Source organism: Chelonia mydas, chromosome 9 (assembly GCF_015237465.2).
Source record: "Chelonia mydas isolate rCheMyd1 chromosome 9, rCheMyd1.pri.v2, whole genome shotgun sequence".
In the NCBI taxonomy this organism is placed as follows: domain Eukaryota; kingdom Metazoa; phylum Chordata; order Testudines; family Cheloniidae; genus Chelonia; species Chelonia mydas.
This window is the reverse complement of record NC_057855.1, coordinates 54,081,854-54,101,697: the sequence shown is the minus strand read 5'-3', so window position 1 is coordinate 54,101,697 and position 19,844 is coordinate 54,081,854. Positions and strand designations below refer to the sequence as shown.

The 19,844-nt window shown below is 43.6% G+C and overlaps 2 protein-coding genes across 5 annotated transcripts in view; one reads left to right on the top strand and one right to left on the bottom strand.

The window, feature by feature from the left end:
- The window catches only part of ATG4B (autophagy related 4B cysteine peptidase), a 46,498-nt gene that overhangs the window by 2,468 nt on the left and 24,186 nt on the right, over positions 1 to 19,844 (top strand). For 2 of the 3 annotated variants that reach the window (XM_043522452.1, XM_043522454.1), the window contains exons 3-7: positions 6,455 to 6,553; positions 7,131 to 7,202; positions 16,709 to 16,807; positions 17,930 to 18,031; positions 19,312 to 19,384. In XM_043522452.1, the coding sequence (XP_043378387.1) occupies positions 6,455 to 6,553; positions 7,131 to 7,202; positions 16,709 to 16,807; positions 17,930 to 18,031; positions 19,312 to 19,384 (445 nt within the window). The remainder of the gene's footprint in view (positions 1 to 6,454; positions 6,554 to 7,130; positions 7,203 to 16,708; positions 16,808 to 17,929; positions 18,032 to 19,311; positions 19,385 to 19,844) is intronic. The other variant, XM_043522453.1, reaches the window with a different exon arrangement.
- DTYMK (deoxythymidylate kinase) overlaps positions 10,464 to 19,844 on the bottom strand; it is a 54,486-nt gene continuing 45,105 nt past the window's right edge. Inside the window, exon 6 of one of the 2 annotated variants that reach the window (XM_037908072.2) lies at positions 10,464 to 10,481. The gene's annotated coding sequence lies outside the window, so the exon portion shown is untranslated. Of the gene's footprint in view, positions 10,482 to 16,300; positions 19,792 to 19,844 lie in introns of those variants that run through there. The other variant, XM_037908071.2, reaches the window with a different exon arrangement.

The following is a 19,844-nucleotide window of genomic DNA, read 5'->3' as shown; positions in this document are numbered from 1 at the left end:
AGCATATTGGCGCACGCCTTCCTGCGCCGCCTCCGAGGGCTCGGATATGACCGGCAGCTCCTTTATCTCCATCCGAGGGGTCTTCCGCGAGACCTCTCCGGGCTGCCGGTCTTCTACCAGGACCTCCTCCGGACCGGGAAACTGTTCGCAGCGACCAGGTCCCTGGCGGCCTCCGTGGAGGAAGATCTCCTCGTGGAGCCCCTACTACACAACCCCCAGCTCCGTGTGCAGGCGGCGGAGTCCCCCCCGGTGCGCCAGAGGTTGGTCCTGGCAGAAGTCACCAAAGTCAGAGACCTCCTGAACTACGACCGGGGAGACTGGCTGGATCCCCTGACGCTCGCTCAGCGCATGGGGCTCTCCAGACCTCGTACTGCCCTGCGCGTACTTCAGGAGGTGAGGGCCGCTTTGCTGCCCGCTGCTCGGGTTTACCTCGACCGGGTCCTGCGAGAGGGCGCGCCCCGCCCACCCTCCACCCCAGGCCCTCCGGACCTTTTCATTGGGCCCGTGGATCCGACCGCCCCCCCCGCCCCCCCCGCCCCTTCACCATGAGCCGGCTACGCAAGCTGCAGCCGGTCCGTTTCCAGACCGTGCCAAAACAACATCTCTACACGCTCGTGCTCCACACCCTTCGTGTCCCCACCCTCGCGTCCCGCCCTGACGCAAAGTGGTGGGACCTCCTGCCACCTCTAGAGGGTGAGGAGCCCCGATGGGCCAGCCTCTATTCCACCTTAGTCCCGAGGCCCGCCGGGGATATCAGTTGGCGGCTCCTTCACGGGGCCATGAGCACGGGCTTGTACTTGGCGCGGTTCACCCCAATCCCGGACACCTGCCCCTTTTGCGGCGTGAGGGAAACCCTGGCGCACGTCCATCTGGAGTGCTCCAGGTTGCAGCCCCTATTCCGGCTCCTCACAAATATTTTGTTTAGGTTTTGGTTGCACTTTTCTCCTCACCTCCTTATCTATGCACTCCCTGTCCGTGGCCCCACTAAGTCGTGAGACCTCCTGGTCAACCTCCTCCTGGCCCTGGCTAAAGTGGCCATCTATAAAACCAGGGTGAGGAGGTTGGCCGATGGAGTCTCCTGCGACTGTGGGGCCTATTTCCAATCCTCTGTCCGTTCACGCCTCCGGGCAGAGTTCCTCTGGGCGGCGTCCACTGACTCCCTTGATGCCTTTGAGGAGCAGTGGGTGCTGTCCGGGGTTCTCTGCTCGGTGTACCCATCCGGTTCCCTTCGTTTGACCCTTTGACCGCACTCCCGTCCCTGTTGTTCATTAGTTGTCCCCCGTAATTATTTGGTTTCCCAGGTCCTGTGGATCTCCCCCTTAGGCTGGGGGGGGATCCTTTAGCAGTGGGCGAGCTTCGCCCGCCCACTTCCTGGATCCCAATAAGGCCACAAGTACTCCTCAGTTTTTTTGGAGATACAGACTAACACGGTGATACAGGCTACCACTCTGAAACCTGCTACAACTTCAAACACACTGCAGATCCTTGATACATTGTCTGTTTCTGACAGAGTCCTAAGGTTTGGCTTTTTATATTTGGCAACACTTACATAACTTTTTAATGCCAACAAAGTGCCTTGAATTGAAACAGAACACTGTCCTCCTCCACAACCCCACGTTATACATGGCAGTTTGGGAAAGGCTGAGTGTATGCATGGAGTGGGAATAGTCTGCTCCTGTTAGGAATGGTTCAGCATTTGAAATTAACTTGGTCAATCATCAGTACCACTCCCTGGAAGCAGCATTTCTTGTTCCACAGGACACCCTTCTTTCTTCTGCAGCTTGGTGTGTGTGTGTGTGGCCTGATGCATGCCATAGAGTATACTAGCTTACAGACTTCAGAAAAGTTTCCTCCTTCCAATTTTCTCTAGTTTCTTTTGTAATTGGGGTAATGGAAAAGGGCACCTCACTGCTTCAGTGATGTTGGCTTGACTGCCCTGGATGTGGAAATTCACTGTACAGCAAGAGCAGTTGGCTATACAGTCTTTCTCCACTGTCCTGGTAATATTTTGCAGCCCTGTTGTGGAGATACCACTTCCAGAGTGAAATGGTTGGTTGCTCTCCATGACTGTTCATTTCTTGCCTTCTCTGCTCAGAATGCCAACAAGGAAGACAATTAAGGCCAATTGCAGTAGTGGTTTTTGATTTGGGCAAGTATCCATGAGGAAATGGACTGAGACTAACTCTGTGCAAACAATCATCTGACTGCCATCGTAGGGTGGTAATTTTGATCCCTTCTTTTTAGGGCCACATGTAAGCCACTGACCCACTGGTGAAGGACTCCATATCCAACTCTGATTAATACTCTCCTAAGATATTCAGCCTCTGCTTATTTTCCACCTTGGACCCAGAACTCCTGTGCTCCAGGGCTTCTGCCGCCTTTATTTTTCTTCCTCAGTGCTAGTAGTATTACAACCAGAATTCTACAGCTGTGGGTATCAAACTGGCTTCCAGTCAGGCTCCCTGACCAGTACATCATTGCACATAAAATCACAATATTTGGTTGCATTTAGCCTAGTGTGCCTGTTGACTGGAAACAAGATGAATTCACTGAATTTTTCCACTGAATGCATCCGATGAAGTGAGCAGTAGCTCACGAAAGCTTATGCTCAAATAAATTGGTTAGTCTCTAAGGTGCCACAAGTACTCCTTTTCTTTTTGTGAATACAGACTAACACAGCTGCTACTCTGAAATGTTCATGTATGTTTTCCCACTCTTCTCATACTCTCAAATAGCAGAACTGTTTTGTTCAAATGTAATATTTGCCTTTGGGTGTAAACCAGGTCTGCAGAATTTCAGCCCAATGGGTGGAACTTTTGGGAAGTTATGATCACCTGAAAATGGGGTTTATAGTGAAAATGCTCTGGTAACCTTAAATATACCTGGAGCACTAGCATGCCCATTATGATGTGCCATGTGTCATAATTATACTCACTAGGAACCATAACTTTGACTATCTTGACTCTTTTGCATGTAAATTCTTGACACTGCTGTTGAATGGATGTCATGTCTCACATTTGATTACCTGTGTTTTCTTTTTTAATAAGCAAGAGACGTGCTGGTGTATCTGACTGACATCTGTTGAGTGTGCAGTCTGAGGTTCTACTTGTGTAGCTGGATCTCCATGGGTGAACCCCTGCATCTTCAGAGAGTCCAGTTGGGGCTCCATGCCAATGTAGGGAACTGTGTGCACAGATCCAGTTGCGGGAGTGGGGCCTTGGAGCTCTCATCCTCGGCGTGCATAGTGACTGTGTTCAAATCAAATTTTGTGTGCTCTGAGGCTTTGGATTCCCTGAGCACACTGCGTTCTGTAGTGTGTAGCTTGGGAATCCAGTAGACCTGCTTAGCCTCTTCCCATGGCAGCTTTCATTGAATCAGAGCGGGCCCTGCAGGTCCCTCACTCACCAGTCTGCCAGCTTCAAATCACGTGGCCCTTGTAGAATAGAAAGTTGCAGAACATGTGAAATTTGAATTGAATGTTGTTGATTGGAAATTCAAATAAATGTGGGGGCAGAAGGGAGAGGGATGACTTTCCAGGGTGCAGGTTGGTTCTAGAGCAGCAGAGCAGTAAGAGAGACCCTCTAGGCAAAGTTTAACTTGGCCATCTGAACCAGCTAACATGCAGTGTTTGAGATATATGGGAAGTGGTGTATATTGCTGACTGAAAGGGGGACAAAGTTGAGAGTCATGTATTATGTAAATGCAGTCCCCGTCTTTCCAATTTACTTAAACAAGTATTTTCACTGAGTGTTTGATCCATGGCAAGTTTGAAAATCTAAAAATAAGCCATCTTTGAGTAATGAGCTCTAAAACTTGTCTGAAAAGTGTTTTAACATAAAAAAATGTTAAGACTATCTCAAGCGACCGCACAGAGTTATGCGAAACTGAATAATAAATCCACCTTTGGGTGGCAAATAAGCCTGTGAATCGGGGGGGATGGGGGAGCTAAGGGAGAAGGTTATTTTTTGACTCGAAAATACAGGCTTATGAAAATACCATCTGTCAGAAATAGCACCAAACACACAAGGACTTTGTGCTATCAATGCTTGTCTGTCTACACAATTATCAATTGGTTGTAGTAAGGAGAAGGTGAAAGAAGATAAACCAAAGTGTGGACTGTTGGTGGTTTCTGAAAATCTGCCTTGTTACATGGGTCTGGATCTAATCCTAGCTGCTACATCATATTAATATTTTCCTATGTAAAGAATTGCTGTGCTTGCAGGGGAGATGTAGCCAATGGGAAGAGGAGACCATTATCTTTATTAAGATGTGGTCCATACTGTGAAAAAGTTTGAGAACTTTGGTACAGGTAATCTACTTGCTTGTCTGTCCAATCAGGTGTTAATTTGGAATTAGTCCCCCATTTATGTAGACAGGGCCCCATTCCTTAAAGAAAACTACAGTTTAACCCAGTGATGGCAGTTTTCTGCTGCTTTTGTTTTCCCTTTGACACTCAGATCATGCTATTCCCAGTTCAGAAAGACCAGGGGGGGCAGAAGATCTAAGTGAGATCTGTGGGGTCTCATTGACAAAAACATCTTGTTTGTCTTGTTTTTCTGAATGTAATATAGATTAACCTACATGGCTAAAAGGAGGAGTAGAATCTCTTTGTGACCCTCTGTGTGCTAATATATTTTCTTAGCACAAACTGTAGAGGAGTTATTGACCACACCTGTAAAACTGGGATAACACTTAGCAAGGCTGAGGGCTTCTCTACACAGTGGTGTTCACAAATATCTATTATGCTTTAAATTCATAACCTAACTTAATCCAAACTAACCTTCAAGTGTAGGCAAGCCCTAAATGCACTGGTGATAGCACCAATTTCTAAGTTCAGGAAAAATTGAATTTATGTATATAGAATTCTACTCATGAAATTAGAATGAAGGACAATGAAATCAGCAGCACAGGTGGTGACTGAGAAATGGCTGCTGAGTCACACCAGAAAGCTAAGAGGTTACACCCCCAGTTAGAGGGAAATGGAGTGTGCTGTGTGTTGTTCATGTCAGCTGTATCACTGGGTAATTTATTGAATCTTGTGTCAGCTAAAATAGCTGCTGAGAATATCTTGTCTGTACAGCATAACTAAGTAAAGCTGTTACAATTTGATGTGTAGCTTGCTCAGGTTTATTCAAGAATAACGTGCAAGTAAAAAGTGATTTGAACTGAATCTTCTGACACTTTTATTAGGAACATTTTCCTTGGAGCTCAGATCAGCCATTCCCAAGGCACATAGTGGAGCCCTGTTTCCACTAAAACATTGTGTAGAAGCTCCCAACAGCTTGCTTGTTCACTCCTGTGGAGAGGACCACAGCCCTGATTGGGAACGCCTTGCAATAGACTACACTGCTGGATTGTTTTGTAATGCGCAATCAGAGCTGGATACTTATGTTAGAAAAGACAGATGTTGAAGTATTGAGCAAGGTCATGTTTTGAAGGAAACTAGTAGAGTGGATCATGTACAAGCCTGCAACCTCTAGATTGGATGCCTCAGCATAGCTCCCATTGTTTCCCGTGACTTATTGTGTGACATGCACAAAGAACATCTCGCCTTTTCCCCCACCCTGCAAACTTTTTTTTTTTTTTTTTTTTGAGCAAAGACCTTTGCATGTTTGATTCTAATGAGGGAGCAATTTTTAGAACCCTCAGAAGGGACTGACTGTCTTTGAGAGGGATATTTAGTATCCATGTTAATTTAATCCTAGGCTTCTCACTGCACCACCAAAAAACATTTACTCTGGGAAGAAGGGACTTGTTTGTTAATAACAAACCTGGAAATTCCGGAAGGATATTAAACCTCCTACTTCAAGGTTTAAACCAATCTCAAATTATTAGAGACCAGGTTGAGACCTATGTTGGGAGGGGGCAGATTATCCCACATCTGCCTGTTGCAGGGTTCTTATACCTCCCTCTGAAGCAGCTGATACTGGCCACTGTCAGAGACAGGGTACTGGACTAGATGGATCTTGGGTCTGATCAAGTTTGACAATTCCTGCGTTTTGGTTCAATCCTGAGCTTTTCCTCATTGATTTGAATTTTTTCACAGTTGCTGATTTCATCAAAGCACTGTGGTCTAATGGGTAGAGCATGGGATTGAGACTCAGGAGACCTGCGTTCTGTTCCTGACTCTATTAATAGCCCGACTGGGTGACATTAGGCAACTCATTTCCCCACTCCGTGCCTCAGTTTCCCCATTTGTAAAATGGGAATGATACCGAGCACCTTTATAAAGTGCCTTGAGATCAACTCATGAAATGCATTATATAAGAGTTAGGTGGTATTTATTATTGTGATCAGTAGAGCTCTTATCAGAGCTCAGACCAGCTGCTCAACATGTAGGCATGTTACTATAACATTGGAATTGTGAAGTGATCCATCCTGTATTACTATATCTTACATTATTTTAAACCGGAAAAAACAAACCACAATGCGTGTGTTTTCTGTTTCTCACCAGCTACTCTGACCTATGATACTCTCAGGTTTGAGTATGAAGACTTCCCTGAGACCAAAGACCCTGTTTGGATACTGGGGAGAACATACAGTGTGTTCACAGGTACTTCACTCACATGTTAGTACTTACACAGTGCTTTTCAGGGCTTGAGGGCTTTACATACATCTAACCATCCCATGTAGTGTTTTGAACTCTTATGTGATCCCAGCTTTTTCTAAGTAGCATCCTGCAGAAGTGCAGCCCCTGCTTGCTAGTGCAGATGTGTGTTCCCCTGCATGTTGTCAGGATAGCCTTTCCTGCTGCCCTCAGACACTCCTGCTGCATTTTTGGAGAAAATTGTCTTTTTTTGGCTACAGGGGTTGTAGGAAGCCTCTCCTTCCACTTTCCTGCCTGGAGATACAGGGTTGTGATGCTTAAAGCTAGGGAAGACTAACATTGGAAAGGAGAGACTGAAGTAGTAAAGACTGTTTCCCCCAAACATGGCCCTGTTTTTTCTTCCCAGGCCTCTCCTGCTCTGTAGGCCAGATCTTTGACTGGCCTTCGTGCAATAGTCCCCTGCTCCTGTCAAGCCAGGCACTTTCTTCAGTGAAAGTTATTAAGGGGTGGGATTTAGGTAGGGTTGATGCCTTTCTCAGGGATGTCACATGTGTGTGTTTGTTTATTTCTGAAAATCCTTCAGAGAAGGAGGAGATCCTGTTGGATGTGACCTCTCGGCTTTGGTTCACATACAGAAAGAACTTTCCTGCCATTGGTAAGTAGCACAGATATAGTTAAGAAAATAACTATACTGTAAAGGAGTCTGGCTTGTCTCTTAGGGCCTGACCCAATGGGAGCATTTCCATTGACCTCACTAGGCTTTGGATCTGTACAGGGTGCCATCTCATGAGAAATAAGCATCTGAAGTGCAGTGGATTGGCAGTAAAGTACTGGAGTGCTTTCAGAAAACACCATTTTAAAGAGAGACCTGAACTGTGAACAACGACCTACTGCAGTGCTAACGTAGCTTCCCAAGGTGTGAGGAGAGCACCTGTCAAAGCCACCGCATTTAGCACCTATCTCTGGCCTCTTATTAACATTTGGTTACATCTTGGGCAGTGATGGATGTGGAGGAAGTGTACTACTTTGCCATAAGAGGGAAGTGGAAGGTCCAGTGGTTAGGGTGCTAGCTTGGGACTCAGGAGAAACAGGTTCAATTCCTTGCTCTTCCACAGACTCCCTGTGTGTCCTTGGCCACCTCAGCCTCTCTCTGCCTCAGTTCCCTACCTGTACAATGTTGAGAATAGCACTGCCCTGCCTCACCAGGGTGTTGTGAGGATAATTCCATTAAAGACTGAGGTGCTCATATACGCCATTAACAGGGTCCAGATAAACACCACCCTAGGCAATGCCAAATTGGTGTCCTGAGCCTCTTTTGTTAGGCAACCCTGCAGTGTTGCTTTTAAATGGTAATCCAGACTTCCAGAAAGGGCAGGTAGCTAGCATTAATTTTGTAGGTGATTTTTCTGGATAAAATTATCTTAAATCCTTCCAATAACTGAAGCAATTTACTCTCTTAATAAGCAGGGTAGATTTGATTTAAATCTCTGGTCAGGAAGACTCGATTTAATCATGGATTTCTACATAAAAGTGCATTCTTGTTGTTGTTTGGTTATTTAATTTACCAAAGGTAACTGAAGTAGATATTTATGAAGTCACTGGGAGGTGAACTATCTCCAATTCAACAGGTTAATCATGAATATTTGGAGGATTTTCTTGCCATGCTGTATTAGGAGGAGAACATCACCAGACAGACATTTAAATTGTTTTATTTAACTAAAACAACAACATTATGTATTCTGGATTTTTTTCTTCAACAGCAAACATAATATTTTAACAAAACAAGCCTATGAATTTTTGAATTTAGTTAAACATTCAAGTTTTTTAAAATTAGGTTTGTTTTTGTTAAAATTGTTTTTAACTAAAATAGTTAAATCGACTGTCAGCAAGGTCAACATGAGAAATTTTAAAATATTGGCTTCTGCAGCTAACTCAGTCATCTTCACCTTCATTTTCCTGTTTGTTCATAATCTGGAAAAGAAAATCAAGCTTTCCTGCTTTTTCAGGTCCCAAACAATTTCTCAATTTGGAATGAATTAGTCCAAGGGAAGAAAATATTCTTTCCACACCGACAGAAGAAGCTAGTGCTGTTAAAAGTGAGATTATCACTTCAGCAGTCTCTGAATCCAAGTGCTTAAGTGATTTTCACCAGTTCACTGGTGTGACTTTCTTTAAAACATCAGCAAACATATTTCTTGAATAGTTCATCCTTAGTTCTGAAGTTTATTATAGTTGGCATTACGGAGGGATGATTGCTGAATGTCCATGTCATAGCCATCTCCCCTTCTTCAGCAGTTAAGGTTTGACCCTGGTACCGAGTATTGAGAATATTTTCAAGAAAATGAGCTGGAGATGGTGCTTGTCCCATTCATGTTTTTAATGCTTGTAATTTAACTCTGTCATTGCTTATGTCTCTTTTTAAGATCTCACTCGGTTCCTTCCAAATTTCAACGGCGTCAGCAATAAAACAGCTATTTCCCTGCATTTTGTTCAAGGCTACAGAAATAGGCTTCAGGGTACTCAGCATGTGTTCAACATTTCTGTTAAGCCCAACATTGAGAACTTTGGTTGTGACAGTGCCATCTATTTTTTCCACAAATGGTCATCAGATTAGGCCAGTTCTTGATATAATGCTCAGAACAGTCCACTACTGAGTTCCATCACACATCTTGTGGGAGAGTTAGCTTGGTTCCTCCCACTTTTTTCAGAGCAGCTGCTGCAAAGTGGTGTTACGGAAGTATTTTGCAATTTCAACAACATTAGCCTTTATTTCTGGAACACTGAAGTCTTTGGCTAGTAGATGCATCAAATGAGCACTGCAACCGTATGTTGTTAGCTTGGGACTCTCTTCGCTCTCTTGGATACGTTTGCAGCATTGTCTGTGACCAAGCTACATACTAGACATTTGAATTGTTTTTCAGTTTGTTATAGCTTTTACTGCTACTTCCTGTAAGTATTCTGCTGTGTGTGCATTTCCGGATGTATCAATTGTTTCCGTAGGGAAGACATTCCCTTCTTCTGTTGTCACACAGGCACATACAATAGGATCATTGTGGACATTGCTCCACCCATCAAGACTCAAGTTAACAATTTTACCTTCTAGACCTTTTGCACACTGCTCAGTTTCTCTTTCATACACTTTATCCAGCAATTTGCCTGCGACATCTGCTCTGTTGGGTGGACTGTATCCTGGTTTTAATGGCTGAACCATGTTAATGAAGTGTGGTTTCTCAATCATACGGAAAGGAGAGTTTGTTGCATAAACAAACTGGGCAATTTTTTTCATCAATTACCTCTTTTTGTAATCTGTTGGTTCTTATCACAAATTTATCTGTGGTTGTTTCTGGATGATGGAGATCTTTTTACTTTTCTTTTTGCTACAGGTGATATACTGTGGCTATGTGACATACATGATGTGACTGAAACGCTATCATTGGCTATCCTGAAACTATAGAAAATGATGGTGATTTTGAAGGTGGATGGTCTTCAGAATCCTGTATGTTGAGGATGGATTCTCCTAAACAAAATAAATCAATGCAGCTATTTAATTATTATTACTGTACTGCTCAGTTAGTATTACTCGTTGCATTAGCTGACACTCAGTACTACTTTAAAGGTGAAATCGTAAAAGGAAGGTTTGCCTATTTCAGCTATTTTTTATAACAACTGCATCTAAAATGATAGTAAAATAGAGTAACAACTATATTTTTTGCTCAAACATGAGAATTCAAGAATAGTTCAGAAGGAAGACAGACAGTCCTTAAGAAAGAAGTATGAAATAAAAAAGTTGACCAACCTGAAGATCCTGCATGTTCAGATATGTTGCTTTCATCATCTTCAATGCAGCTTCCTCCTGGGAAGGAACACTTCTCATGAAGTTGTTTCATTCGGGCAACCAGGTCTTGCATTTCTTTGTTGCATTTTGCACGCATGCCTGTTTTACCCACAGGTACAGAACGTCATTAAAATATTCCCAAACTGGGTCTCTTTTACAGCCTGCTCCCATTATAGGCTCTCCCTTCTAGTGAGAGAATGGTATGGGAGATCTCAAATCAATGAAGGATACACTCAGAAAGATCTCAAGACTTCTGGAATATGCTGCTCAAACAGTTTCACTTTTGTTTCTACTACCTGTCCCTCCCTTCTCACATTTATCTCCAGACTTTTTCTCCTTGTCCAGATCTATTCCGCCCCCAACAGTCTTCTATTCATTGAAGTTTTTGAAACTTTGCGCTTTTAGAGAGAGGTAAGGGATTGACTCTGTGTACACAAATTTGCAGAGGGACAATAGGGTTGAGGTCTGTTATTTCTCACCTCTGTTTATTTATTTACTTATTTAGAACCATTTTTGCTGTTAACAAGCATGTTATCTCTGGAGACACAAATCCACAGTTTGAGAACTGCAAAACTAAGCATCTCTAATGGTATCTTCTAGACTAAGCACTGAATCCCATTGGGTAGACAGAAAGATTAACCTCAATAATCTATACAGAAACCCCTGGAACCACATAAGATTGGGTCCCTAATCCATGAACTATTGGAACTCATTTACAAAACTTTTCTTAAACATTACATGACTATATTGTCTCATACTATAGAATTAGAATTTATAATCCCTATTCCATGATGAGATACGTTATAGCTCAAAGATACCTTAATTAAAACTATCTTTAGATCGGATTTTTTTGATAAAATGCTTTTTGAGGAAAAAAACTATTTTTTTATTTTTTTTTTAAAAATCATTTATTTTTATCCACCCTGTTAAGTTCTTATCAATCCCTACAAATACAGTATTGGATTATTTCCACTTCATAGAGAGTTGAATACTCCAAATTTAACTGGTAGGATAGAATAGTTAATGCTTGATGCACTTGCTCTAACTAAATTTTTCTCCTGGAAATAAGGCAACTATTGATACAATTGATAAACAAAGATGTATGTAGGAGACTCTTTCCCTTGCTGGAAGAAAGGAAGAATTCTTGTGCTTAACACAAAATGAAGTAATACAAAATGTAAAATAAAACATCTGTATGTGATTTCTATTGTACTCAAACTGAAGCAAAGAGCTGAGATAAAAGCTAGAGGTGGAATAAAGAAATTGCACCTTAAAGCATCTTACCATAGAATTGTGTATAACGTACTAGGAATATGTGCAAACAGGGGATGAACTGTAGTGACAGAATGAAAATTCTCTGGATCAATGGTTAGTTTTCATGGGTCCTCTTCCTGAAGATGATTCTGCTATTTTCTTCTTGTGCAATTTTGTACATAAAAATTGAATAGAAATCCGAGGACAATTTAATACGGGCTAGCTGGTTGCATTGAAGCTAAGGCTACATCTACACTAGAAACTTCCAAGCGCTGCTGCGGGAGCGTTTTGAAGTGTGTGTGTGTGTGTGTGGTCCTGCGTGAGTGCTGGGAGAGAGCTCTCCCAGTGTTACTGGTAACCCACCTCCTTGAGGGGAATAGCTCTGAGCGCTGGGAGTCTGTCCACACTAGCACTTTAAAGCGCTCAAACTTGCTTTTCACCCCCCTGAGCCAGCAAGTTAGAGCGCTATAAAATGTAAGTGTAGACAAGCCATTAGACTGATTCCTGAGGGTTAACATTGACTGAGTACATAGGTTAACCCCTTTCACTTCCATGTCTACACTAGGGAAAAGGTTGAGGTTAGATCAGGGTTAGCTAATGTTTAGCAAGTCTCAGTCTGACCTCAACCTCTCTGTGTAAATTAAACAAACCCTAGATGAACTTAACTTGTTCCCCTGAACTCAGTGTAGTTGTAGCTGTGTCGGTCCCAAGATATTAGAGACAAAAGGAGTGTGAGGTAATATCTGTTGTTGGACCAACTTCTGTTGAGGGGGAGAGAGACAAGCTTTCGAGCCACATAGAGCTCTTCTGCAGGTCTGGGAAAGGTACTCCACGTGTTGCAGCTAAATGCAAGGTGGAACAGGTCGTTTAGTGTAAGTAGTTAGCAAGTTCTAAGGGACCATTTTAAAGTAGAGTGGCCCGTTAACACCTCTGCAGTCACAGGACCAAAAATGGGGTTAGTGGGTTACAGATTGTTGTAATAAGCCATAAATCCAGTTTGTTCAGTCCATGATTTTTAGTGTCTAGCAGAGTTATGAATTTAAGATCCCAGGCTTATCTTTTGCAAGTGTTTGTGCAGGTTTCCTTTGATAGGTCAGATAGAGTGATTGATCACATTGTGAAAAGTGTTCACCCATAGGTGATAGGGTGTTTTATCTTATTTTCCTGTCTGAGTTCATTCGAGAGTGTATGGATTGATTTCACCCACATGGTGGTGGTTGGGGCATTTAGTGCACTGGATGAGGTATACCACATGTTGTGTTAGGCGTGTGTAGGATCCATGGGTCTTGAAAGATAATGTTGGGGGGTGGGTGTTGATCATTTTAGCTGTGGACCTATGTCTGCAGATATTGCATCTATTCTGGCAGGGGATGGTGCCGCTTGTTGGTATGTTGTGGTCTGTGGGGAGCTTGCTTCTGATGAGCTTGGAGAGTTTGGGGGGTTGTTTGAATGCCAGAATAGGGGTTCAGGAGATGTCTTTCAGGATGGGATCCCCACTGAGTATGGGTTGTAGTATGATACCCCATATGGGTTTCAGTATGGGGTGGTAGGTGATGACTAGGGGGTTTATTTCTGTATTGAAGCAGGTTATCTCCTGGGTATTTAGGTGGCCCATTCCATGATGCAATCTACTTCTCTGGTGGAAAATCCTTGTTTTGATGAAGGCAGTTTTAAGTGTGTTACGGTGTATATCCCGGACTTTCTCCTCCAAGCATATTCTGTGGTATCTGAGTGTCTGGCTGTAGATAACGGATTTCTTGGTGTATTAAGGGTGGTCATTGGATCTATGAAGGTAGGTGTGGTGATCTGTGGGTTTCTTGTGTGGTTGTCTGTAGGATTCCCTTGCTGAAGCTGGTTGGTATTTAGGAAGTTGATACTAATGTGGGAGTGTTCCAGAAAGAGTTTAATGGACATGTGGTGGTGGTTGAAGCCATGGTGGGAAATCTATAAGGGAGTTTAAGCCATCTGTCCAGAAGATGAGAAGATCATCAATTTTTATGTCATCGGTTTTGTGGTACATTTGTCAAGACATTTTTCTTTAAGGTAGCCCGTGAAGGGGTTGGCATATTGGGGAGCCATCCTAGTACCCAGGGCTGCTCCCATGGTTTGGAGAAAGTGTTTGTTGTTGAATGTAAAATTGATATGGGTGAGGATGGAATGAATGAGTTTGGCAATGTGTTTGGGGTGGATATCTAAGGGTTGTCCATTGTCTTGTAAATATTTGAGGTAGGCAGCTATGCCATCATTGTGAGGGATGTTGCATAGGGAAATGACATCCATGGTGGTTAGGATGGTGTTCTGAGGGCGGTGGTTAGGATGGTGTTCTGAGGGCGGTTGTTAATGTTGTGGAGTTTTGTGGAGGAAGTCTGTGTGTCCTCGAGGAAGCTGGTCTTTTGTTTGAGTGGTTTGAGGATGGTTTATGAGTCCCAGTATTCCTTCAGTAAGAGTGTTGTGACCAGATATGATGGATCTGTCTGGATTCCCTTGTTTGTGTATCTTGGAAAGAATGTAGAAGCTCCCTGGGGTGAGTTCCTGGGGATGAAGTTGTAGAGTTTCTCTTGAAGTTGTTCGGGGAAGGATTTGAAGATATCCCTAAGTTCCCAGGTAAATCGTGGTGTGGGGTCATCTTTCAGTTCTTTATAGTAGGTGGTGCTGGAGAGTTGTCAGTTGGCCTCATCAATGACCTCATGGTTGAGGACTACCATGGCACTGCCTTCATCTGCTGCTTGATCTCTATCTTGTGGTTAGATTTTACGGACTCTATGGGTGTCCTCTTAGTAATGGAGAGATTACGGTGGATGTGATGTTTGTTAAGGATTTTTGCGGTCGATTTTTTTCCCCTGAAGCAATCAATGTAATGATCACGAGTGCAGTTTCATCCGCTCTGTGGTGCCCACTCAGATAATTTTTTTTCTTATGATTGTTGGTGGGGATGTGGTCATTGTGAGTGGTGTCATTGTTGTGAAAGAATTCTTTGAGGCAGAGACGGTAGAAGAAGAGGACCTGAAGAAGAGTTCTGCGTGGCTCGAAAGTTGTCTCTCACCAACAGAAGGTGATCAAATTAAAAAAAAAAAAAAAAAAATTACCTTCGTGTCTCTGTTCCTGTGAATATCAGATAACTTAAAATTCTACCAATTTATTTGAGCATAAGCTTTCGTGAGCTACAGCTCACTTCATCGGATGCATACTGTGGAAAGTGTAGAAGATCTTTTATACACACAAAGCATGAAAAAATACCTCCCCCCACCCGACTCTCCTGCTGGTAATAGCTTATCTAAAGTGATCACTCTCCTTACAATGTGTATGATAATCAAGCCATTTCCAGCACAAATCCAGGGTTTAACAACAATGTCGGGGGGGGGGGGGGGGGTAGGAAAAAACAAGGGGAAATAGGTTACCTTGTATAATGACTTAGCCATTCCCAGTCTCTATTCAAGCCTAAGTTAATTGTATCCAATTTGCAAATGAATTCCAATTCAGCAAAGTCATTATGCAAGGTAAAAGATCTTCTACACTTTCCACAGTATGCATCCGATGAAGTGAGCTGTAGCTCACAAAAGCTTATGCTCAAATAAATTGGTTAGTCTCTAACATGCCATAAGTACTCCTTTTCCTTTTGCAAATACAGACTAACACGGCTGTTACTCTGAAACCTTAAAATTCTACAGGCTTAATTTATGAACCTGACTAATGCTATCCCAGTTTACAGGAGAAAGTAGCAAGACCACAGATGCAAACTTTCTTCTCTATTAGTGAAACAGCAGGGATCCCCAAAAAAGTACCTAGGGGAAGCACAAGATAAAGTGCCTGTGGCCCAACAAGCTTCCACAGCTCTTTAAATGTCTGCTTCTACAGCTCTTTCGCTCTTTTCCATTCCCATCTCTGTGCCCTTTTCTGTGCTGCTTCCATGCAAGCAGTGACTTTCCAAGAAAGCCCCAAGATGTGCCCGTGCTATAATCGAGTAACCATTTGATCTTATTACTGCTGTAAACCTTGTCCTCACCCCTTCTCCCCGCTACCCCATCCATTGTTGGCTGCTCCCATCCATTCTGACATCTAAAATTTTGATGTCAAACTTTTGAGGACCAGGGCAATGCATTTGTTCTGTACAGCACCTAGCATGTTTTTGGGTCCTCTGTAAGTGACAGATCACCAGCCTGGTTAAAGGAGAGCTGACCAAATAGGAGAAATTGATCTAACACATTGGCATGAGTCTGGGTGGTGACCTGGAGGATCTCCTCTTTGGCTCTTTTACTTTCTATTTCCCTACACCCTGGATATAAAGTGACCAGAGAGAAGAGAAAATAGTTGCAAAAAATTTTGTGCTACCAGTGTATTAAGGAGCAGCTGAGTCTGTAAAACCAGCCCACTAGTTCTGGTCACTCTGTGTTCTAAACTTTATCTCAACAGCTGGCTGTGCAATGGCCTAGCCTGGAAGGGGAAGTGGCAGCTTTCTCTGAAGTTCTGCCATAGGATGTGCTTTTAAAGCCTTTTGGCTTTTAGCCTCTGAATACCGATAACACGAACCAACAGTCTAATTACCCTCTGTCTTTTGGCTTATTTCTGTATTGTTCACTTGGGAACCTTGTCTAGCCATCAGCAGCTGTGGAGAGTTCTCGACCTTGTTTTCATGGCAAGGTGCCTTAGCAGGTGTAGGATTTGGGTGAAGATTATGGGGAAAATAGTCCATAAAACACCTTTATCTGAAATATATAAATAGATTTCTGGTAGCTTGGGCTGGAGATCTGTTCACAGACCCATGCCTAAGGGCTGGTGTGATCCCATGTCTCATTCCCCAGTCTGAATTGGATATTTACTTGAAACTCACCCCTGTCTTCCGTAAGTGCCTGGCTTTATTTTTCTTAAAGGTCAGGTGGTAGGGTTTGCCTCTTAAATCTGTATTTATTCCTCAGCATCATTGTCTGGCAGATGAGTCTCTGTTATCATAACACCCACCTTGCATACCTAGAGCGCTCCAAGTTCTCCCTCTCTCCTCTCCCATTGTATTGCACTGTGACTAGACAGCTGGTCTAACCCTTACATTCTGTTCTGATTGTTTTGCTTGGCTACAGGAGGAACAGGCCCCACATCTGATACCGGCTGGGGCTGCATGTTGAGGTGTGGCCAGATGATCTTCGCACAGGCATTGGTCTGCCGGCACTTAGGCAGAGGTAAATCAATGCATTTTTAAAGGAGGTGTCCAGAGCCAGTCCAAATGATGGTGAACTCGTTAGGGCAACAAAGAGAGACGGCACAACTTGATGGTGCTGTGGGCTCCAGGTAAAGTTTCCCTAGCTCTTCTCACCTGAAGAGCTAGATGATGAAGCAGCCCCAATGGAAACATCCAAGTGAGTTTCACTAGCATCTCTTCCTTCCAAATCAACATCAATAAATCTGTATGGACAATTGGCCAGGGCTGTGCTAGCCAGTAAAAAGTGTTCTTGTAAATTCCTCTGCACCAGTGGAGCAGCTTGCTTTCCCCCTGTACCAGTGGGTGTTTGGAGACAAGATCATGTCATTCTGTGGGGAGGAACACCCTTAGCATTTGGATTTATTGCTATGGCAGCCTGCAGATATTCTGCTGACTGTTAGACTGTGGTTTTGTTTGCGGAGCTTTTTTAAATTACTGCAAAACCTCTTCCCCATCCCCCAAGATAAGCAGAATGCCATTTCATGTTTGAGACCCCTGAAAGTGCTAGCCAAGAGAGCCCCAAACTTCCCAGGTTTGTATGCCTGAAACTTTGACGCTGGTTAAACTTGTTACTTTTATTTTTAATCTTCTGCTGAGATGCCTTCCAGCCTCTCCCTGAAATCCCACCTTTCTAGAAGTGACACCTGTAGCCAGCTGACGCTTTGTGATACATGGTCTCTTCTATGGCTGCTGCTGCTAAAGTTCTGTGGATTGGCAGGAGACACCTTTTGGCACTGGCATCCTGTCCTTCCCAAACCAACTGCCCCACTTCTGCAATGACTTTCTGGGCACTAGAAATTCCAATGTTCTTTCATGCTTGCGGGATTTTTGGGGTGCGTGATATTCCCTCTCCTTGGGAGCCCATGCATCCTTACAGAGAAGGGTCAATGCATGTCCTGGAATTGATTTTTACCATGTCTTCAATTCCCACCTCTGAAAAGACCCTTTTACTTGTGTTAAATGTGGTCCTTTTTTGGGATCTCCACAGGTCCCTAGTAATAAGACTTCTGACTCATAGCCTGAAGGAAGTCCTACTAAGCAGTGACATGCGGAGAAGTATACTAGTAAGTAACCTATTTTTTTTTCCCCCTGCATCTCTTAGATTGGAGGTGGGTGAAAGGGAAGAGGCAGACGGATAATTACTTCAACATACTTAATGCCTTCATTGACAAAAAAGACAGCTACTACTCCATCCACCAGATAGGTAAGAGGCAGTTATAGATAGGAGTGTCCTGCCCTGGGCTTCCCTGAATGTTACAGAACAGCAACAGATTCTTCAGGTTTATTTTAGTAGCACAGCAACTTCAGAAGTAATCTACTTGTGAGAGATTGATGTAATAAAAATTTTGCTAAGGACTATGGTAAAGTGTGTCCAGATCAGCTTCTATGTTTTTGTGCTGCTGTGTATGAATGAAAAATATACAGCACTGCTTCCTATGTGGTGTTGCCTAAAACTAAGGCTATTGATTTAAGGGTTGAAGGATTTGTGACATGAAAACCCTTTTAGCCTAATGCCAGTATCCTTATCTCCCTTGTACTTGCCGTCTCGAGACGGGGGAGAATATGATGACTGTCATGCCCACAGCAGCTACATAGGAATCTTGCAAGCAAAAAGATTGCATCAGGTGGGGGAATGAGTAGGAGGCGCTCATGAACTCCACAAGGATCCTGTCTGGGTGCAAGTATTCTAAGGATGAAGGAAAAATAAAGCAAAAATGGCAATGGGCCTGTTTTTGGGAGGAGCTAAGTACCTGCACTCTCGTTAGACAGTGGGAACGGTGGGTGCTCAGCACCTCTGAAAAATCAGGCATTGTTGTTTTAAATAGAATTGCTCCTAAATAGCATTTCCTCTGAGGCATCTGCAGTTCTTAGCCTTTTTAAGAATTCCCTTTGTCTTGTTCCTGAGTCCTGAACCCATCTTGCTTCCAGCGGAGTATGACTGAGACTCCTTTTTCGGAGCCTATTAACATGGCTTCTTAATTGACTGGGAGGACCATTGTTATAGTCACATGAACTGCTATGATCTCTTCACATCCCTGGCAAGATGGCATGATCTGACTCCAAAGCATGTCTAAGGGCTTGTCTACACTTGCAATGCTGCAGTGGTAGTACTGCAGTGTAGACGCTACCTATGCTGACAAGAGGGGTTCTCCTGTCAGTGTACGGTAATCCATTTCCCCGAGAGGCAGGAGCTAGGTTGATGGAAGAATTCTTCTGTTGGCGTAGTGCTGTCTAGGCTGGGATTAGGTCAGTTTAACTACATCGCTTAGGGGGTGTGGATTTTTCACACCCCTGATAGACATGGCTGGGCTTCACCTAACCTTTTAGTGTAGCCCAGACCCAAGCTGTAGCTCTTCCCATAAAATCCTTTTTTGCAACCGATCATGCCTAACAACATCGAACTCCAGCAGTAGGACACTACGGGCTGTGAGAAGGAGCAAGGGGTGGAGGCTGCTGACTAATTTGGTTGTCTACTTGGTGCAGCCCAGATGGGAGTTGGAGAGGGCAAATCGATAGGCCAGTGGTACGGACCAAACACAGTTGCACAAGTGCTCAAGTAAGTGCTGGGCTTTACCTTTTGTTCCTTCTGTGCAATGCAATGGGGTAGTTTTTTACTTTTCAGTGTGCAGTATAAAAGCAATTGTGCTGAATAGTGTGGTGTCTCAACCAAATAGTCTCCCACCTCCCTGTGAAATCAATCCCAGTGGGGCAAAAACTTGAGAGAGGAGATGGAGTTTACCCCTTGCTCCCAGGCTTGGTGGACCAAAAAGACAAGTCAACTCCAATGGAGGACAGTCCTCCAAGAATCTGTCTCTAGGCCTTGCAAGGTATTGGGCTTGCTGCTGGAATCTCTGCTTGTATTGTACAGGACTAGGTGATAAGTTCTCTTCTGGCTTTAACATCTCTGAATCTGTGTTCACATCTGAGGACTGCCTTTGCAGATCTTGACGACAGTGGCATTCCCTGAAAGTCAAGGACAGAGGCAGTCTCACCATTTGAGTGATTAATGCAGTGGC